The sequence below is a fragment of the Anser anser genome (genome assembly GCF_964211835.1).
Source record: "Anser anser genome assembly, chromosome: 1".
NCBI lineage: Eukaryota > Metazoa > Chordata > Aves > Anseriformes > Anatidae > Anser > Anser anser.
Genome location: NC_139720.1, coordinates 33988117 through 34003576, shown reverse-complemented (window position 1 = coordinate 34003576; position 15460 = coordinate 33988117). Strand labels below are relative to the sequence as shown.

Here is a 15460-nt window from a genome sequence, read left to right as displayed (position 1 = left end):
ACTAATGATAATGGATGGTTGCTCTCATCCCTGTTATTAGTTCAAGTGAAGTCAAATCAGTTTTGGCTTGGACTAGTATGGATCATAAAAGCCTTTGCAAAGTATGTGTTGTTCACCAATGTACTATATATTTTTCTTTATATCCTGCATAGTCTTCCTATGTTATTTGGCAAATGCTTGCTAAGTGCTGGAAGTAAAATGCTTGCTTAAAAAAAAAAAGTACAAAAGTACACCAGCTGGCAGAAGATGTCATAGTAATTGTTAGGAATTCCAGTTTGTTGCTTTGCAAAAAGTAAAAATATGACATTGGTTCACATCTCACAAAGAGCATTTCCAGTTCCTTACAGCCATAGTGCATGATTATGAGGAGTTACAGATCTATAACTGCCTTTTGTAGAGATTTGTGGGCAGAAAATTATCTGTCCTTTGCAGCCATATAACTACATCCCCCAGAGCAAGCTCACAGCACTGATGTACCAGACCTAGAGTTGTCGCATCAGCCTCCACACACCCGCAGCACCATGCTCCCAGGCAAGTTGTGCTGGTCACAGAGCGGTGGCCCACGTCTAGCGCCTTGAGTCATATGATAAGGAAAAGATGCAGAGGAAGGCTGCAGGGGGGGGACTGATCTTGTAGACAAGCTTTTAAAATCCCCCTTTTTTTTTCTTTTTCTTTTGCATGGGACCCTTATCTGCAACGTGTCACCTCCTGTGCTCTCCCCTACGCTGTGAGTCCAGGCGCAAGCCAGAGTCACCTGAGAGATCAAACCTAAGACTGACCATTCCCGAATTGCCATAACCAGCATGTGGGGTCTTGGTGTGGGAGGGAAAATGTGCAGAAACTCCATGAAAAGTGTGAGGGGGAGCAGGAGGTAGGAGCTAATTAAATGAGTCACACACTCAATATGAGACACTGCACAGAACCTCCTCAAGTTTCCTACCAGTGCTGCATATCCACAAGATGGGTTTCCACTGAGAAGTGTAGCCACTCGAGTGCAAAGAAGCCCATTGCTGCATTCGTGAACCATTAAAGTCAAGAGGGGGAGATCTCCCATCTTCCTTTTCCCCGTGTCTCATATTGCAAATCTAGAGGTTATTCACAAATACTGCATATATTGCCAAAGGGTAGTATTAATGTTTTAATAAAAAAAATCCACTTGCATATTCTCTTTTTAGATGTTGTTTTAGAGTTACTGTAGTAACTCACTACAGCCCATTATACAGCAAAATGAATGGTATTCTAAAAAGCTTTCCTGCTTTTGGGTATGAGAGTGACATTTGGTGTCTCAAGAAATAAGTAACATCTGACTGCATTCAAAAATCACCTTTTTAAGTCCATCAGCAAAGTTTATTTGCATGGAGAACTGCATTTTAAAGGTTAGGTTACCTACCTGTTATCACACAAATGCTATCGTACTGCTTTAAAAGAGAGTGCTCGAGGCCATGACAAATTACTTTCCCAAATGTTCTTACTATTAAAGGCTAAATTCAGTGAACCAATAACTTTCTGTTAATTTGTAACATTTTCTGAAGTGCTGCCTTTGGAATAGAAAATGAAAATAAATTATCCTCCAGTGCTTAAAGATGCCTACCTTGCATGTAAATGCAATCCAAAGACTTGAAGACTACTGAAAAAAGTTTCTATGTGTATTTGAGATCTGCAAACTCTAAGATTCAAGGACCCTAACAATCCACAGGGACACAGCAGCCACTGACACTTACTCACCTGTGTTATTCCTAAACCCTCAGGTTTCAATGGCTAATCTAGTCCAAAATAAACATATCTTAGAATTCTCATTTCTTTTCATAACACACAGGAAGCACACCTTTGTATTGTGAACACCTAGGTAAAGCTCTTTGACTGTTTTAGAAATCAATCAAGATACAAACTGCGTGTTCTGTAAGTTATACAGATGGGACTGGCACACAAGACAACCCTTAAAGTAAATCAATTTATTTAACTGACAGAGACATCTAAGATATGTCTGCTGGTCTTTTTCCCATCGTCAGTCTCTATGAAATCCTAGAGGTAGCAAGGACATCAGAGAAAACTGCAAGTGACAACAGCAAATCTGCCCAACTGAGAAACTGACATTTGGGGTTCTAAAGGAACATCTGAATGGAGAAAGGGCAAGAAGTCAGGGCCAAATCAATAAACAGAAGTACTGAAAATCTTTTATCCTGCAGCATACTCCCCCCTAATGAGAACCTCAACTTAATGCCAGTCACTGTCTCCCTGTTCAACAGTATTTACCAGCTGGTGGCAATTCTGAGAGCAGAGTGGGGAAAGATGATACTCCAGACAGATGATACTCCATAGCTCTTTGAACATCCCCTCCAGACCTGCAGATCTATAAACCTGAAAATAAGGAGCAATAGAATAGGTTTGAGTGACAGAGAGGAACAAAAGGCACTTCTGAGGATGTAAGGATGGGGAGCAAGGAATAGCTTGTCCCTCTAGGGAGTGAGTACAATCCTGCTAGGTAAGAGTTCCAGTCACAGGGCTAAAGAATCAGTCTTTTATTTTCTTTCTCCTTAGTCTAATGAATAGCAGTTATTCACATGGGGGAGTGATAAGGACCTTTTCAGCAGGAGAAAGAAGAAAAAAGGCCAAGCCCTTAGAGACTGAGAAGGCTGGTGAGCAGTGGTGGAATGGAAGAGCTGTGCACTGGGCCCAGCTTCAAACCGGACAGAAAACAGAGCTGGAAAGAGTGGTTACAACCCTCAGGTGACAGTCCTGCTCATCATCTGACATACACTGACAGCCTTAAAACCCAGGCCTGTCTCTGCCATTGCTGCCAGACCTCTTTGTTCTCGTCAGCCCCTGAGGCACGGCAGTATTTGACCCTCCAGTCTCCAGCTCCTTGGACATGACAGCAGTCATGTTCTGCTTCAGGGCATGCCAAAAGCATTGTGGTCTTGACAGGACCCAGTGCCTGTGCATGTATCTCACACTGAAGCCCAGACAGGATCCATGGACCCAATGCTCTCTCCCATGGGGCTTGATGCACTAGGTGTTGTCCGAACTCTTTGGTTTTAGACAAAATATATCGCTAGATATTGCTTTCTCCTAAAACATGGCTGGGGGAAGAGGAGATACTACTCCTCTTAGGTACACACAAATCAATGTTTAAGTCCTCATGCGGCAGCAGCTCCGAGTTCATGCATGTGGGACTGCAGCCCCCAGCCCCCAGCCCACTGAATTACACTGACCATCGGAGTGGGCCTACACTGAAACAGAATTAATTCAGGACTGAGGCAGAGGAATCACAGAAAGAAAGATGGCTGTCTAACCCTTTTTACTGCATGTTACCCAGTGGCTGTAACAGTATATAGCAGACCTTAGACTGGAGACTGGCACTCTTTCTTTCTGTGTGAGCACTATGGTAGAAAACCACGCTCCAGCCAGAAGCAGAGTGTGACAGGAGAGGTGGAAGATATTTCTTTCTTTCAGCAGCCCCTTGGCTTCTCCTAGTCAGTCCCTAGCAGAACAGTTTTGTTGCTTGCTCATCAAGGGACTGTAAATTCCCTGAAGCCAAGTCGAATCAGGATGCTGCTTTTGAAAAAAGTCCTTTAATGATCAGTTTAATGATATAATTGTAATAAAGTTGCTGTTTTACTAAAAAGAGATTTTTTTTAAAGATAATACAGGCATTTATGTATTTGTGGGGCTTTCAAGAGCACAAGGAAAATATTGCTATTAAAAGCCCATCTCAAGCCCGTCAGTCTCCTTAGTACTACACAGGACATGAAAACAAGAACAGTTCCATTGCTGAAAAGCTTTGACTCTAATAGATAATTTTGTACAAGGGCAGGGAAACACAGGCAGGATCCTGATGGTTTTGGAAGAAGGAGACAGCTATCAGCAATTCTCTGCAATAAAAATCTCTACTGGTGATGCCAGAAAACCTACATTTGTAGAGATTATCACAAGAAAGGCTTGGTGTCCTAATTAATGGACTGTCAGCTTCACACAGCTTGTGCCCACATACGATCAAGAAAGATTTTGGATAGGTACTGTTTTCACACCACTACTGTTTGCTAGAAGAAAGCTAATTACCAATTGTTCCCATCCAAGTTAGAATTTTAAAAACAACATTCTTTGTAATTTAGTATGTAACAAGTGTCAAAAGCACCTTTAGGCTGTGAATTAACACAATACATTAGATTGCATCACGCCATGAGCAAACTTGTCAACATTCAGCGGGAACAAAGAATCGCTGGGCTCACAACCAGCTGTTGCCAGACTTACAAGAATGCTGTAGCTCTGAACTCCCTTCAGACCGTTCGATGTATTGCTTGATCGTGATTTTTGTGCAAAGTCTGCTCCTTGGCAGATGGCCTCTGTTCATAAGCTGAGCAGGTCATGTAAGGATCATCACAACTCCTGTTGATTTCTTGAGCATCTGGGACCTGACTTCTCCGACACAAAAGCAAATCCCTGTCAGCATTCATGAGAAAAATAATCCTGGAAAACAATATCTTTATTGCCTTAAGTATTAGGCACTTCACTATGATTTGGATCCTGCCTCCCCAAAGTAATTATCACTATGTCAAGATTTCATGGTTGGAATCTAAATAAGTTGGCTACAAGCAGTGCCATCACTGCACCTACCTGTGTTTCACAGTTATCATGGTCTGAACAAACTGCAGTTAAAATTGTTATCATTTTAAAACCAGATTATTTAAAGAAAATATGCAAAGTACAAATGGATGGCTACTCTGTATGCTATCATGTCACCATTCCACAAGTAAGACTGTAAGAAGAATTCAGGCTTAACATTTTCAGTTTTGATAGCAGGGGAAGGAAACAAAACACTAATATCACCTTCCTCAGAGTCTATTGGCAGTGTGAACAACTCAAATTTTACCCACTATTTTATATATTGAGGCAACTAGAAATGCTTGATGGTTTACTCTAGATGAAGACAACTAGCTTCTTTAAACACATGAACATTCACCCGGAGTGTCTGAAACCAATCGGTGTCAAATCAGTAACCTGGAGATTGAAATTATTTCACCGGTGCATCATCTAAATACCCAGAAATGCAGAAAATAAACACAAAATATGAATGACTAATAAAAAGCTGAATTTTTATCATAAGATAGGGATCCAAAAGTATTTGAAATCAATAGCAGTATCACCCACAGCTCACCAGGCTTTAATCTGAAATGAATCCCATTTTTAACAGATTCCTTGTACTATACTAAAAAATTTCAGTTTGCTTGTAGCATGAATTTTAGGGCAAGAAGGATCCCTTGAGCATTACATGTAGGCACGAACCCTGATATTAAACACCGGCTCGTTATGTGCCCTTGCAAGAAGAAGTGTGATTTACAGCAGCTTTAATACACAAGCCCCCTTTGCTGAGAATTTTTCTATAAACTGTATGCCCGGATGACAATAAATCCCCAACCCCTGCTATTCGCTAAGCCAGTCCCTGTTCAGCTTCAGCCTCTACACGCAGGGCGCTCGAAACGATGGAGGAAATTTAGGCAGCAACTTCACCGGGGAAGGTTAACAACCGCCCAGGATCAGAGGGAAGGCTGCTTGGATGCTTTCAGCTTGCAGCTTTCCCTCTCCCTGACCCGGCAGCGGCTCTCGCACAGCTCAAGGCAAGCCCGAAAGTTGCCGGGGGAGCCGCCGCCGGCTCGGTGAGAAGCGGAGCGGAGCGGATCGGGCGCGCCCCCCGGCGCAGGGCCGCGGAAATCCCCGCGGATCGGAGCGGGGCGGATCGGATCGGAGCGGGGCGGAGCGGAGCGGGGCGGGCGGCGCGGCCCTCCCCGGGGCACCGGCGGCTCCGTCCCGCTGCCGCCGAGGGGAAGCGGCGGCGGGGACCGGGGGCGGGGGCAGGAGGGGATAAAAGCCCCGGCCCGCGCCTTGCTGCTGTGGCTGGCAGTCTCCTGCCTTCCTTCTTCATCCTCCTCATCCTCATCCTCATCCTCATCTTCATCATCATCATCATCATCATCACCATCCTCAGCCGTGCTGCCGGCGCTGGCTGCGACCCCAAACTTCCCCCAGCCGCCGGAGGAGAGGAGAGGAGCGGAGCGGAGCATGCGGGGCTGGCGGCGGGGCCGGCACCGGCACCGCGTTCCCCGGCCATGAGGCGGCCGCCGGGCGCTGCAGGTAACGCTGCCCGCCGGGGGGGGGACCGGAGGCGATCTCAGCCCGGCAGGCGGCGGGGGGAGAGGAGAAGAGAGGAGAGGAGAGCAGGGGGCCGGGGGGCTGCGGGGTGCGGTGCTCCCCGCCTGGCTCGCCTCCGAAAGGGTCGCCGAAACTTTGCCCCGGGTCCCAGCAATGGTCCTCGGGGTGCTGCCCCGAGCCCCCGCGGCGCAGGAGGGGGGGCTCTGAAGTTTAGGCTGTGGGAGAAGCTCCTGGAGGCGGTGGGGATGCTCCGCTGGGCAAGTAAACTTTCGTGGGATCTGGCATCGCTTGGAGACTGGTTGGTGGTGCTGGACGTGAGGCACCGCTGCTTGTCACCGCGTTTTTCTTAATTATTTGGCGATCTCCTTAGCAACTGAAGTCGTCCGCGAGGTTGGAGCTAGGACGCAGCTTGATTTACAGAGTAGCATGGCGAAAGGGGTGCCTTGCTGGTCCGCTGAGCGTGTTTCCCTTCTGCTCTTAAAGAGGGGCAGGAGCTGCGGGATGCTGACTTCACGTAGATGGTGGTGCCGTAGACACATTGCCGCGATCAGCCCAGCTCAGTCCCTGTGGCACGTCACCCAGCTGCTCAGTTTTCTTTATGCCAAGTGAATTACCATGGGCGCAAAGAAATAAATAAGTCTGTCTTCAGAGAGATTCGGTCCTTAGTGAGGGATGTGTGGGAGAAAATAGTTTTAGCTGGCCAGGTTTACTGGGACAAATTCCTCCCCGATCCAGCACTGCTGAGATCTGGCCAGGTGCTGGCCAGAGAGACCACTCCATTTGCCAGGCTGACCTCAGGATCAGCTTGCTGCAAAGGTGATGTAAAGCCATTTTTTCATCTCTGTTAGGTCCTGCATCAAGCACAGCTTAGCCTAGTTCAGGGATTTAGTCCAGTATATCAAGGCATCACCCAGATGTAGTTCACCAACAGGCTCTGCTCCCCAGTCTGTCATGTCACTGAATATCATGGATTATGATGCCTGGGTAATCCAGATCTGCTCCATCAGAAATGCTGAGCACAGCTGTCAGAGGCAGGTTCAATGCAGAATGCCTTTGCATCCTAGAGTGTTAAAAGCAGAGTAAAACCTGGAGATGTGTGAGGTGGCCACTACAGTGATGTTTCCTTGGACTGTTTCCCCACTACACACAGAATGGAAGTCTGTGCAGACCTTCTCAGTAAGTCTAACATTTAGAAAGATTAATTATGTGAGATGCCACTAGTCTGTTTGCAATTAATGGTTCTATCGTGTACTTAAGCAGGATTTGTAAAGTTAGGCTTAAAAGTATTAATAATTGTACTTCTATAATATTGTTGCTATAAATGACTAAAACCCCATTTTGATGGTCTTCTCCCCCCCCCAATTGTTCATGATGAAAGCTTTCTTATGATTTTTTTCATAAAAAAAGGACTGTGAGGAAACAGTTTTAACACCTGTGCCATCACCATTTTGTTTCATCTGTTATTCTATTTAACTAATAAGGCCTTGATTCATCTGATATCTAGACAACTGAAAGGGGGAGAGCAACTGTGTGGGCATGCAAGTCAATGGGAAGGTGTGGAGGTGGGCGAATGACTTGTGGGCTGGTGAGATGGGCTAGGGGACTGTATAAAGTGGGAGGATGTGGCACAAGAAGAGCTAGGAGATGTAGAAATAGTGCAGACCTTTTGGAAGATAGACTGAGGTCTTTAGTATTTTTTAGTGTTTGAGCTTGTGATTCTATAAACTCAACATTGGGGTGGGGGAGTGGGGGGGTGTATACAAATATTTGCATTTTCACTGTGCAGAAAGTGGCAGCCAGGAGTGAGACTGTTTGTATCACCAGTGTATAGGAAGATGTTATTCTTACTGTAAAGCAGATCGATCCACTTTAACACTGAAAAGACTAGTGGTAGTGTTTGCAAAAGCATTCAGGTAACTTGTAATCTCCAGTCCCTTTCACTACTTAAATTAAAAACAGTGCCACATACATATTTTTAAGCAAAGTCTCAAATGAACTGAGAGAAATAGTTTGGTATACAGGTTTTCCTGGAAGAAACAGAAAGCTGGTGTAGAGATTACAAATATAATATTAATAGGAGAGAGAACGCAGAGAAAATGGTAATGACTGTTTAGGACATTAGTTGATTTTTGCAGTGATAACTGGTAGTGAGGAAATTCACAGGCATCCAGCATTCCCATTTTCCATAAGCAGCTCTGGGTGCTTGTTAATTCCAAAAACCTCATGAAAAAAAAATATCAAAACCAGGAGCCAAATCATCTAGGCATTGATCTGTTGTAGTCAACTGTTGCTGACAACAGAGAATATTCTCTGTGATATGAGAATACATCCTGCATTTCTTCTTAAATGGTTAAAAAACATGTGCACCATTACTGCACAGATGATTCATCTCAGGAAGTACTGTGTTTTTGGCAGTGAACTTAAAATATCACACTTAACACCACAAAGAAATGAGTTCTTTGAAAAGAATTCAAGTGCAAATCCCCCCACCATGCCCTTCACTCACAAAAAGCCATTTACCCAGCTCATTCAGAAGAGAAGTGAAAATGGTGAAGTATTTATCCAGAGCCTGTTGGCGCATGTTAGCTGCTAGTATTTAATAGCATTAATTCTTGAGAAAATATGTAATATTGAAGTTTGCAAAGTGATACTTTTATAAGACTTTTTCTTCCTTGCCACTTAACAGCTGCACATAACCAACAGCTAACTGTTTATGCAGCCATTTTGAATGGGTTCAAATGATCACATAGATTATGAATATTTGTGTTCAGTATGCTTAGCTTTGCTACCAGCATGTGAAATTTATGCAGAAGTGTGGGGGAACACAAGTACTCAAAGGATGGAGCAAGCTGCACCTCAGCAGCCCAAACTTCCAGAAGGGCAAAGGCCCTGTTGAGGTTAAAGGCACTGCACCGTGATTTGGGCACAGCAAGGAAGGTTTCTGCTTGGTAGGGTGCTCTCAAAATAACCTGGTATGTGTATGTCCATAATTTGGCTTTGCCTTGACAAGCAAGCCAAGTTGAAGCAGTTCTCATCTGGCAACTTTAATGAGCTTTGGAAATGGACAAGCAAGTTTTCAGCACTTGTAGACTGGTTTTCTTCTTGGAATTCAAAGTTATGCTGATTTACACCAGCCCCAAATCTGCCTTTGGGACTTGGTTGTAGGCGATCTCACGGTTTCTGGGGAGTTAACTGTAGGTGTGGACAGAAACAAACATGCAAGGCTATTTAGTGTATTCAGCTTGGTAAGCCTTCCCAAACTGGGCATTGACCTAGTACTTTCCCTTTGGAGTATCTCCAGGATCGCAGTTATATTCAACACAGGAGCTGATTTTGAAAGTGCCATTCATCTTTTCGCAAGTGCTGTTCCATGAAAAATTAGTCTGCAGAGGCTGCAAAATCAGACAGTCAAATATTAGTGGAAAAGGCAACCTATGCAACATTAAATTATCCCCCATTTAGTGAATGTGTTATAATTTAGTCTTTATGCACCAAGGTTTTATGATATACAGTTTTCACATACCTAGTTTTGAGCAATGTACTAACTAAATGAGCAGTTATGAAAATCTTTTTACATCTTTCAGTGTTTCCATTGTGCCTTATGTACTGCTTGCCATACAAATCCACAGTGGAGTACAGAATCATTTCCTGATGTTCAATTCTCTAACGCTTTCATAGGTCTCACCCTCTAGATGAACTTATATCTGTTAATTTTTTCCATAAACAACTAGCTATCTAGAAAAAACACCTCAGCTAGGTGCTTAGGATTGGTTAAAACTAATTCCTCTTGGTTCCTAACTTCCCACTGACAATCACGTTGTTAGATATTTCAAAATGACCTAAAAACCTAGAAGACTTTAGAATAAAACCTTAGTATCAAGATTCATAATCAATTAATTTATTTTTACAATATTCTTATACTTAACATTATGTTTCTATATTTCTTTTATACACAGGGGAGCTAGGAGAAAACTTTATAGTCAAAGCTGTCAGCTAGAGTCGTATCATTTTGACTCTCATCTCGACACTTCTTCAGATCAGTCCTTCCCAAATTTAACATATACAAGCTCCTTATTTTCTGAGTCTCAAGCTGATGACTGTAATAAGCTCATGATTTTCTAATAGTCACCAGTTCACATAATTTGCCTGATGTCACAGGAATTCTGTGGCAGACGCTAGGATATGTTGCAGCTGTCATGTACAGGCATTTACTTAGCTCTTGATGTAATCACCCTTTCTTTTCCATGTTCTTCAATAGATCCTGTGCACAGTGTGAGAAAAGGCTTTGGGAAGGGAGAAATCTAAGTGATCGTGTAACTAAGGGATGTATATAAAAATTTAAATGGCACAGAAAACCTTACTTGTGATGCTAATTTTTGAATATTTGATTTGGCTGCCCTGTCATTCTCTTAATATAGTTTTGGGGAACGCAAGCATTTAAACCCAATGTGTATGTAAATTCTTGTGCAAGGTGAATTCTCCCCTCCTGCTGCCTTCATATTTCTTCTTTTAATGGGTCATTAGAAGGTTCAGCTCTCTGCATTCATACCGCAACCTCTACCATTTGACTTAAGAATAGAAGACTTGGCAGAAGACAGCAGCCTGTCAGCTTGGCAGCGTGTTAGAGAGGAGGGGAATAAGGAACTGAGGGGCAAGTGGAAATTAGTGCATTTCACATTAATTAATTGATTGCATAGGTAATCTTAGACTCACAAGTAGCAGATGCAAATTCTCCATAGAAGTGTGTTTTAATGTTCACCTCTTGATACACTTGTCTTTCTTATGCTTAACCCTTTTATGTCGTTTATCTCCTCCCCGTCTGCTTTCCCAGGCTTATCGTATGCTTTAGCTGAGTTCTGTGCCCTGATGGCATCCAAACTATCTCATGTTTGTTTCATTAGCTACAATGATGTTCCATTAGCATCCTCCTTTCCTGGTTTTGCCCTTCCTTTCCCACGCATATCTTATCTTCTCTTTCCCCTTAACCCCTTCTTTGCCTGCATCTCTGCATTAGTCCTCCACCTTCTAGGTCTTGATTTTAACATCCCTATCCTTTCTTCATCCATCTCCCCTCATCAACGAATACAACACCTTTTATTCTGCTTCTCTCTATTTAATTTCCATTTGATTCTCCCTGCTGCCCTCTGGCAGCCTCCCATCTCCCAGCTCTGGGACATATCACTGTCAGCAGCCCGGAGGAGCTCTCAGTGTGGGGTTGCCCTGCTCAGATACTATACCAACGGGTGGGTGAGACTGGAGGAATGAGTTCAAGTTTAATATGTGGGAGCTGAATACCACGCTTGATCTGTGAAGGGGTGGGGATAATCAATGCATATGGATTCACCTGGGAATTTACTGGCAAACTCTTAACAGGTATCCAGGGAGAGCAAGAGTGAACAGAAATGTTCATTGCTCTGCTAATTATGTGTACATTTTCCTAGGAGATGGCAAAAAACATATACCTTGGCATGGAACCACTAGCCTGACAAATTTTAAGTCCCTGCTTCAAACTATAGTGACGCTAAAATATTCTCAGAAGAGTATGGCAGGTTTTGTTCTTATTACTTGAGAAGGAAAACTAGCAAAACATTTTTTTCCCTTTAATGAGTTTTGAGAAACGGCTGACTCATCCTAACTGAAAGGTCCCAAAACTTCTGCTTGAGGTAGGCACAGGCACGGGAAATTTCCTCCAATAATTTCCTACAATTATTTTGGCAAAGGTAGAAGTAACAGAATACCAAGCATTCCAGTTGAACACCTTGAATAACTTTAAAAATGGACTGTTGATACCTGAACTATCAGTTACTGAATTAAAAATAAAAATAATAATAAATCATATGACCTTTAAAGTTAAAGAGGCTGATAAAATTCTTTGCTTAAAAATGTGAGGCGTTCTCTGGGAAGAAACACGTATCGTAACTGCTCCCTGCTAGACAAGGCAATATTTTTGGATAAGATTTTTTGTTTGTTTTTGTTTTCTTCCTCTCTCTACCAGAAGTTTTTTGCCTAGGCTGGTTTGGAAACAGCTAGGAGATGCCTTTGCCCATTCAGGTTCCACAGATGAGCATTTCTGATTTTTTTTTTTTTTTTGTAAATTGTCAGAAATTGCATTCCTTAGTCCAAGACTGAAGAACAGTTGCATTTTTTTTGAAGAGAAAAACATGTCTCTAATGTGAATGTTTACAGATGAGTGAAGAATGTCATGTTTACATAAAGCCAGCACTAAGCTAAAATCATCTAAGAACAACTAGATTTTCTAACTAATTGTATGAAACATTGATTAATTCACTGTATTTGTTCAGAAGGCATGCGTAAGAAATCAGGCAGGGTATGAATGTTAAATGTTAACATGCTATACCTCTGTATTCCTCTTTTGACAGCGATTAGTGCAAAGCTAGCTGCACATGTAATCTGTGGCAAGGAGCACTGGGATCCAGCTAAGAGCCAGCGACAATGTCTTTAAATTGCCGGACGCTTCCTACTCGACTTGGAGTTTGTAAGGTGAACTGCAGAGGGCTGGCATGCCTCTTGGTCTTCACAGTGAGTCTCTGTGGCAGTGCCCCGGGGATGTGTCCAACAGCCTGCATCTGTGCCAGCGATATCGTAAGCTGCACCAGTAAGAACCTCTCTCGGGTGCCAGGAAATCTCTATAAAAGTATGAAAAGGCTGGATCTGAGTTATAACAGAATTGGATTCTTAGAGCCTGAATGGGTCCCGGTGCTGTTTGAGAAGCTGAACACTTTAATAATCAATCATAACAGCATTAGCAGCATTATCACTGGAAGCTTTTCCACAACCCCAAACCTGAAGTACCTAGACTTGTCGTCCAACAGCCTGAAGACGCTGGGCAGCCCTGTGTTCCAGGAGCTGAAGGCCCTGGAAGTTCTCCTGCTGTACAACAATCAGATAATGCAGATAGAGTCTTCAGCCTTTGGAGGATTGTACAAATTACAGAAATTGTACTTAAGCTATAACTCACTCTCACATTTCCCTCTGGACTTGTACATTGGAAAACACAAGCTGACAGAACTCGTATTGCTGGATGTTTCCTATAACCACATCCAGTCGATGCCTATCCAGCGCCTGAGTTCGGTGCCAGCCAAGCATCTCAGTGGAGTTTATCTTCATGGCAACCCATTTTACTGTGACTGTACACTGTACTCCATGCTGATCTTCTGGTATCAAAGGCACTTCAACTCTGTCGTGGACTTCAAAAGCGAGTACACTTGTTTGCTGCGATCGGACCCAAGAGGTTACAATAAACTGCCTTTACTGCACGACAACTTTCTGAATTGCTCTGAAAGCACCATCAACAGCTCTTTCCAAGCCTTTGGGTTTATTCATGATGCCCAGGTTGGTGACAGGCTGATCGTTCACTGTGACAGCAGAATCAGTGATGCAGGCACGCACTTTGTTTGGGTTAGTCCAGACAATAAATTGCTGGAGCCAGACAAGGAGACAGGCAACTTTAGGGTGTTTCATAACGGGAGCCTGGAGATAACAGATGCCCAGCTAGAGGACTCTGGGCTGTACTCCTGCATTGCAATAAATAAGAAAAGACTATTGAATGAAACCATAGAGGTTAGAATAAATGTGAGCAATTTCACAGTTAACAAGTCCCATGCTCATGAAGCATTTAATACAGCTTTTACAACCCTTGCTGCCTGTGTAGCCAGTATTGTTTTAGTACTCCTCTATCTCTATCTGACCCCCTGCCCGTGTCAATGCAAGACAAAGAGGAGGAAGAGGAAGCTGAACCAAAGCAGTGCCCACTCATCCATACTGAACTCCACACCGCCTCAAGAGCTGCCTGCTGATGAGAAGAAGGCCAGCACTGGCAAACGAGTAGTTTTCCTGGAACCTGTACATGAACCAAAACACAATCAGAATGGGAAAGTAAAACTGTTTCCTAATGACAATGCCATAGCTGAGAGCATCTTAAAAACCACTCGAACAAAATCCGACTCTGATTCCGTCAACTCTGTGTTCTCAGATACACCTTTCATGCCATCAACTTAGTTTGCTGCCTGTGTTTGTATTGTGCAGTCACATTTCTGAATACCTCCTTTGCTTGTAGCAACCATCAGGAAAAAGAAATAAAGAGAGAAAATGTTTTAAAAAAAGTATCTATTGTCAGTCCTTGAACTGCGTCTCCTCTCTTTTGTGAGTGCAGGGCCATGCAACAGGCGTACCTTGCTTGAGAAAAGCAAACAGCGTGGCATTCATGCGAATGCCTTCAGTGAAAGCCTAGCCTTGGTTTTTACTCTCTGGGATGTATGCAGCCATCTCTCGTGCTTATTTAAAGGTGCTTTCAGTGCAGGTAGCTGATTTCTCAGGGCAGATGCTGACTCCCACAAGAGACTCCTGGTTCTTCTGAGTGCTCCCCTCCTCTGCGAGGAGCATACGGGCAAACTGAGGTGGCTACAGAGGAAAGTGCCCAACCTTCCTGCAGTTCCTTTCACAGGTCCGTAAAATCTTCACATTAAAATCATGGAGGAATAGAGTTTTCCTGGACTGATCTTAACAAAAAGATTAGATTTGCCACCAGGATGCCTAGCAGTACTGGATAAAAGTTTATGGCCATAAACTGATAATGTGTTTTCCAAGAACCGTGTGAAAACTTTAAATGTGTGTGTTCATTTTATTCCAATCTCAATTGAGGGATTGCTTATGAAATGTAGTTGTATTTGTTTATAAATATTGACACATAAAGAAAACTGGTAAAAGTTAACATGTTACCTTTGTAATTGCCTTAGGGGAGTTCTCGGTCATGAGGACTCAAGCTAATCTGCAGTAACTAATTAAGCTGCAATAACGTGATTGCTCATTGTCATTTGTCTTAACCTTCAGTGCTCACAATATGCTTGGTGTCACATGTGGTGAACAAGCCCAACACTGTCACCATGGCTCCTGCTTCATCTTAGGGGTGGGCTGCTTCTGTTTAGGGGTAACCTCACAAAAGGGAGGTAATATCTCGTTTTATCCTTTCAGAGTACTTGGTTCAGGTAATCTCACAAAATGTGCTTCTTAATTTTTTAAACTTTTGTTTTTTTATTGAAGGAGGAAATAGTGCTTGGACAAATTTCTGAAAGTGCAGAACACTTCACACACAGTGAATTCAGAAATTGCATCTTTTCCTCCATGTTTGGCCCAGTCTTATGCGTACTGCTTCCCTCCTTGCCCAAATGTATCATTGCCAAACTTTATGAACTCAGTAATATTGACCTGGACTGGTCATTCAACATTGTTTGCATGAAGTGTCATGTTATTGTAGAGAACTTACTCTTATAATTGCTATTTCCATTTATTTATT

At 43.2% G+C, this 15460-nt stretch overlaps 2 protein-coding genes across 3 annotated transcripts in view; one reads left to right on the top strand and one right to left on the bottom strand.

Moving 5' to 3' along the window:
* The first annotated feature begins 5766 nt into the window (after positions 1-5766).
* Positions 5767-14270, top strand: AMIGO2 (adhesion molecule with Ig like domain 2). 2 transcript variants are annotated; one of them, XM_083803897.1, is made up of 3 exons: positions 5793-6129; positions 7212-7323; positions 12528-14270. In XM_083803897.1, the coding sequence occupies exon 3, from the start codon at positions 12601-12603 to the stop codon at positions 14164-14166; it is 1566 nt and encodes a 521-aa protein (XP_083660023.1). In that variant the 5' UTR covers positions 5793-6129; positions 7212-7323; positions 12528-12600; the 3' UTR covers positions 14167-14270. The 2 variants fall into 2 exon arrangements, with proteins under 2 accessions (XP_083660022.1, XP_083660023.1); XM_083803896.1 differs by lacking the exon at positions 7212-7323 and having other exon boundaries at positions 5767-6129.
* Positions 7336-15460, bottom strand: part of LOC310883482 (uncharacterized protein) — a 121384-nt gene continuing 113259 nt past the window's right edge. Inside the window, exon 12 of the mRNA XM_083803925.1 lies at positions 7336-9539. The gene's annotated coding sequence lies outside the window, so the exon portion shown is untranslated. The remainder of the gene's footprint in view (positions 9540-15460) is intronic.

What these genes read in the sequence shown, in the direction of transcription:
- AMIGO2 (XM_083803896.1), top strand. Translation starts at nt 12,601, where the DNA reads ATGTCTTTAAATTGCCGGACGCTTCCTACTCGACTTGGAGTTTGTAAG.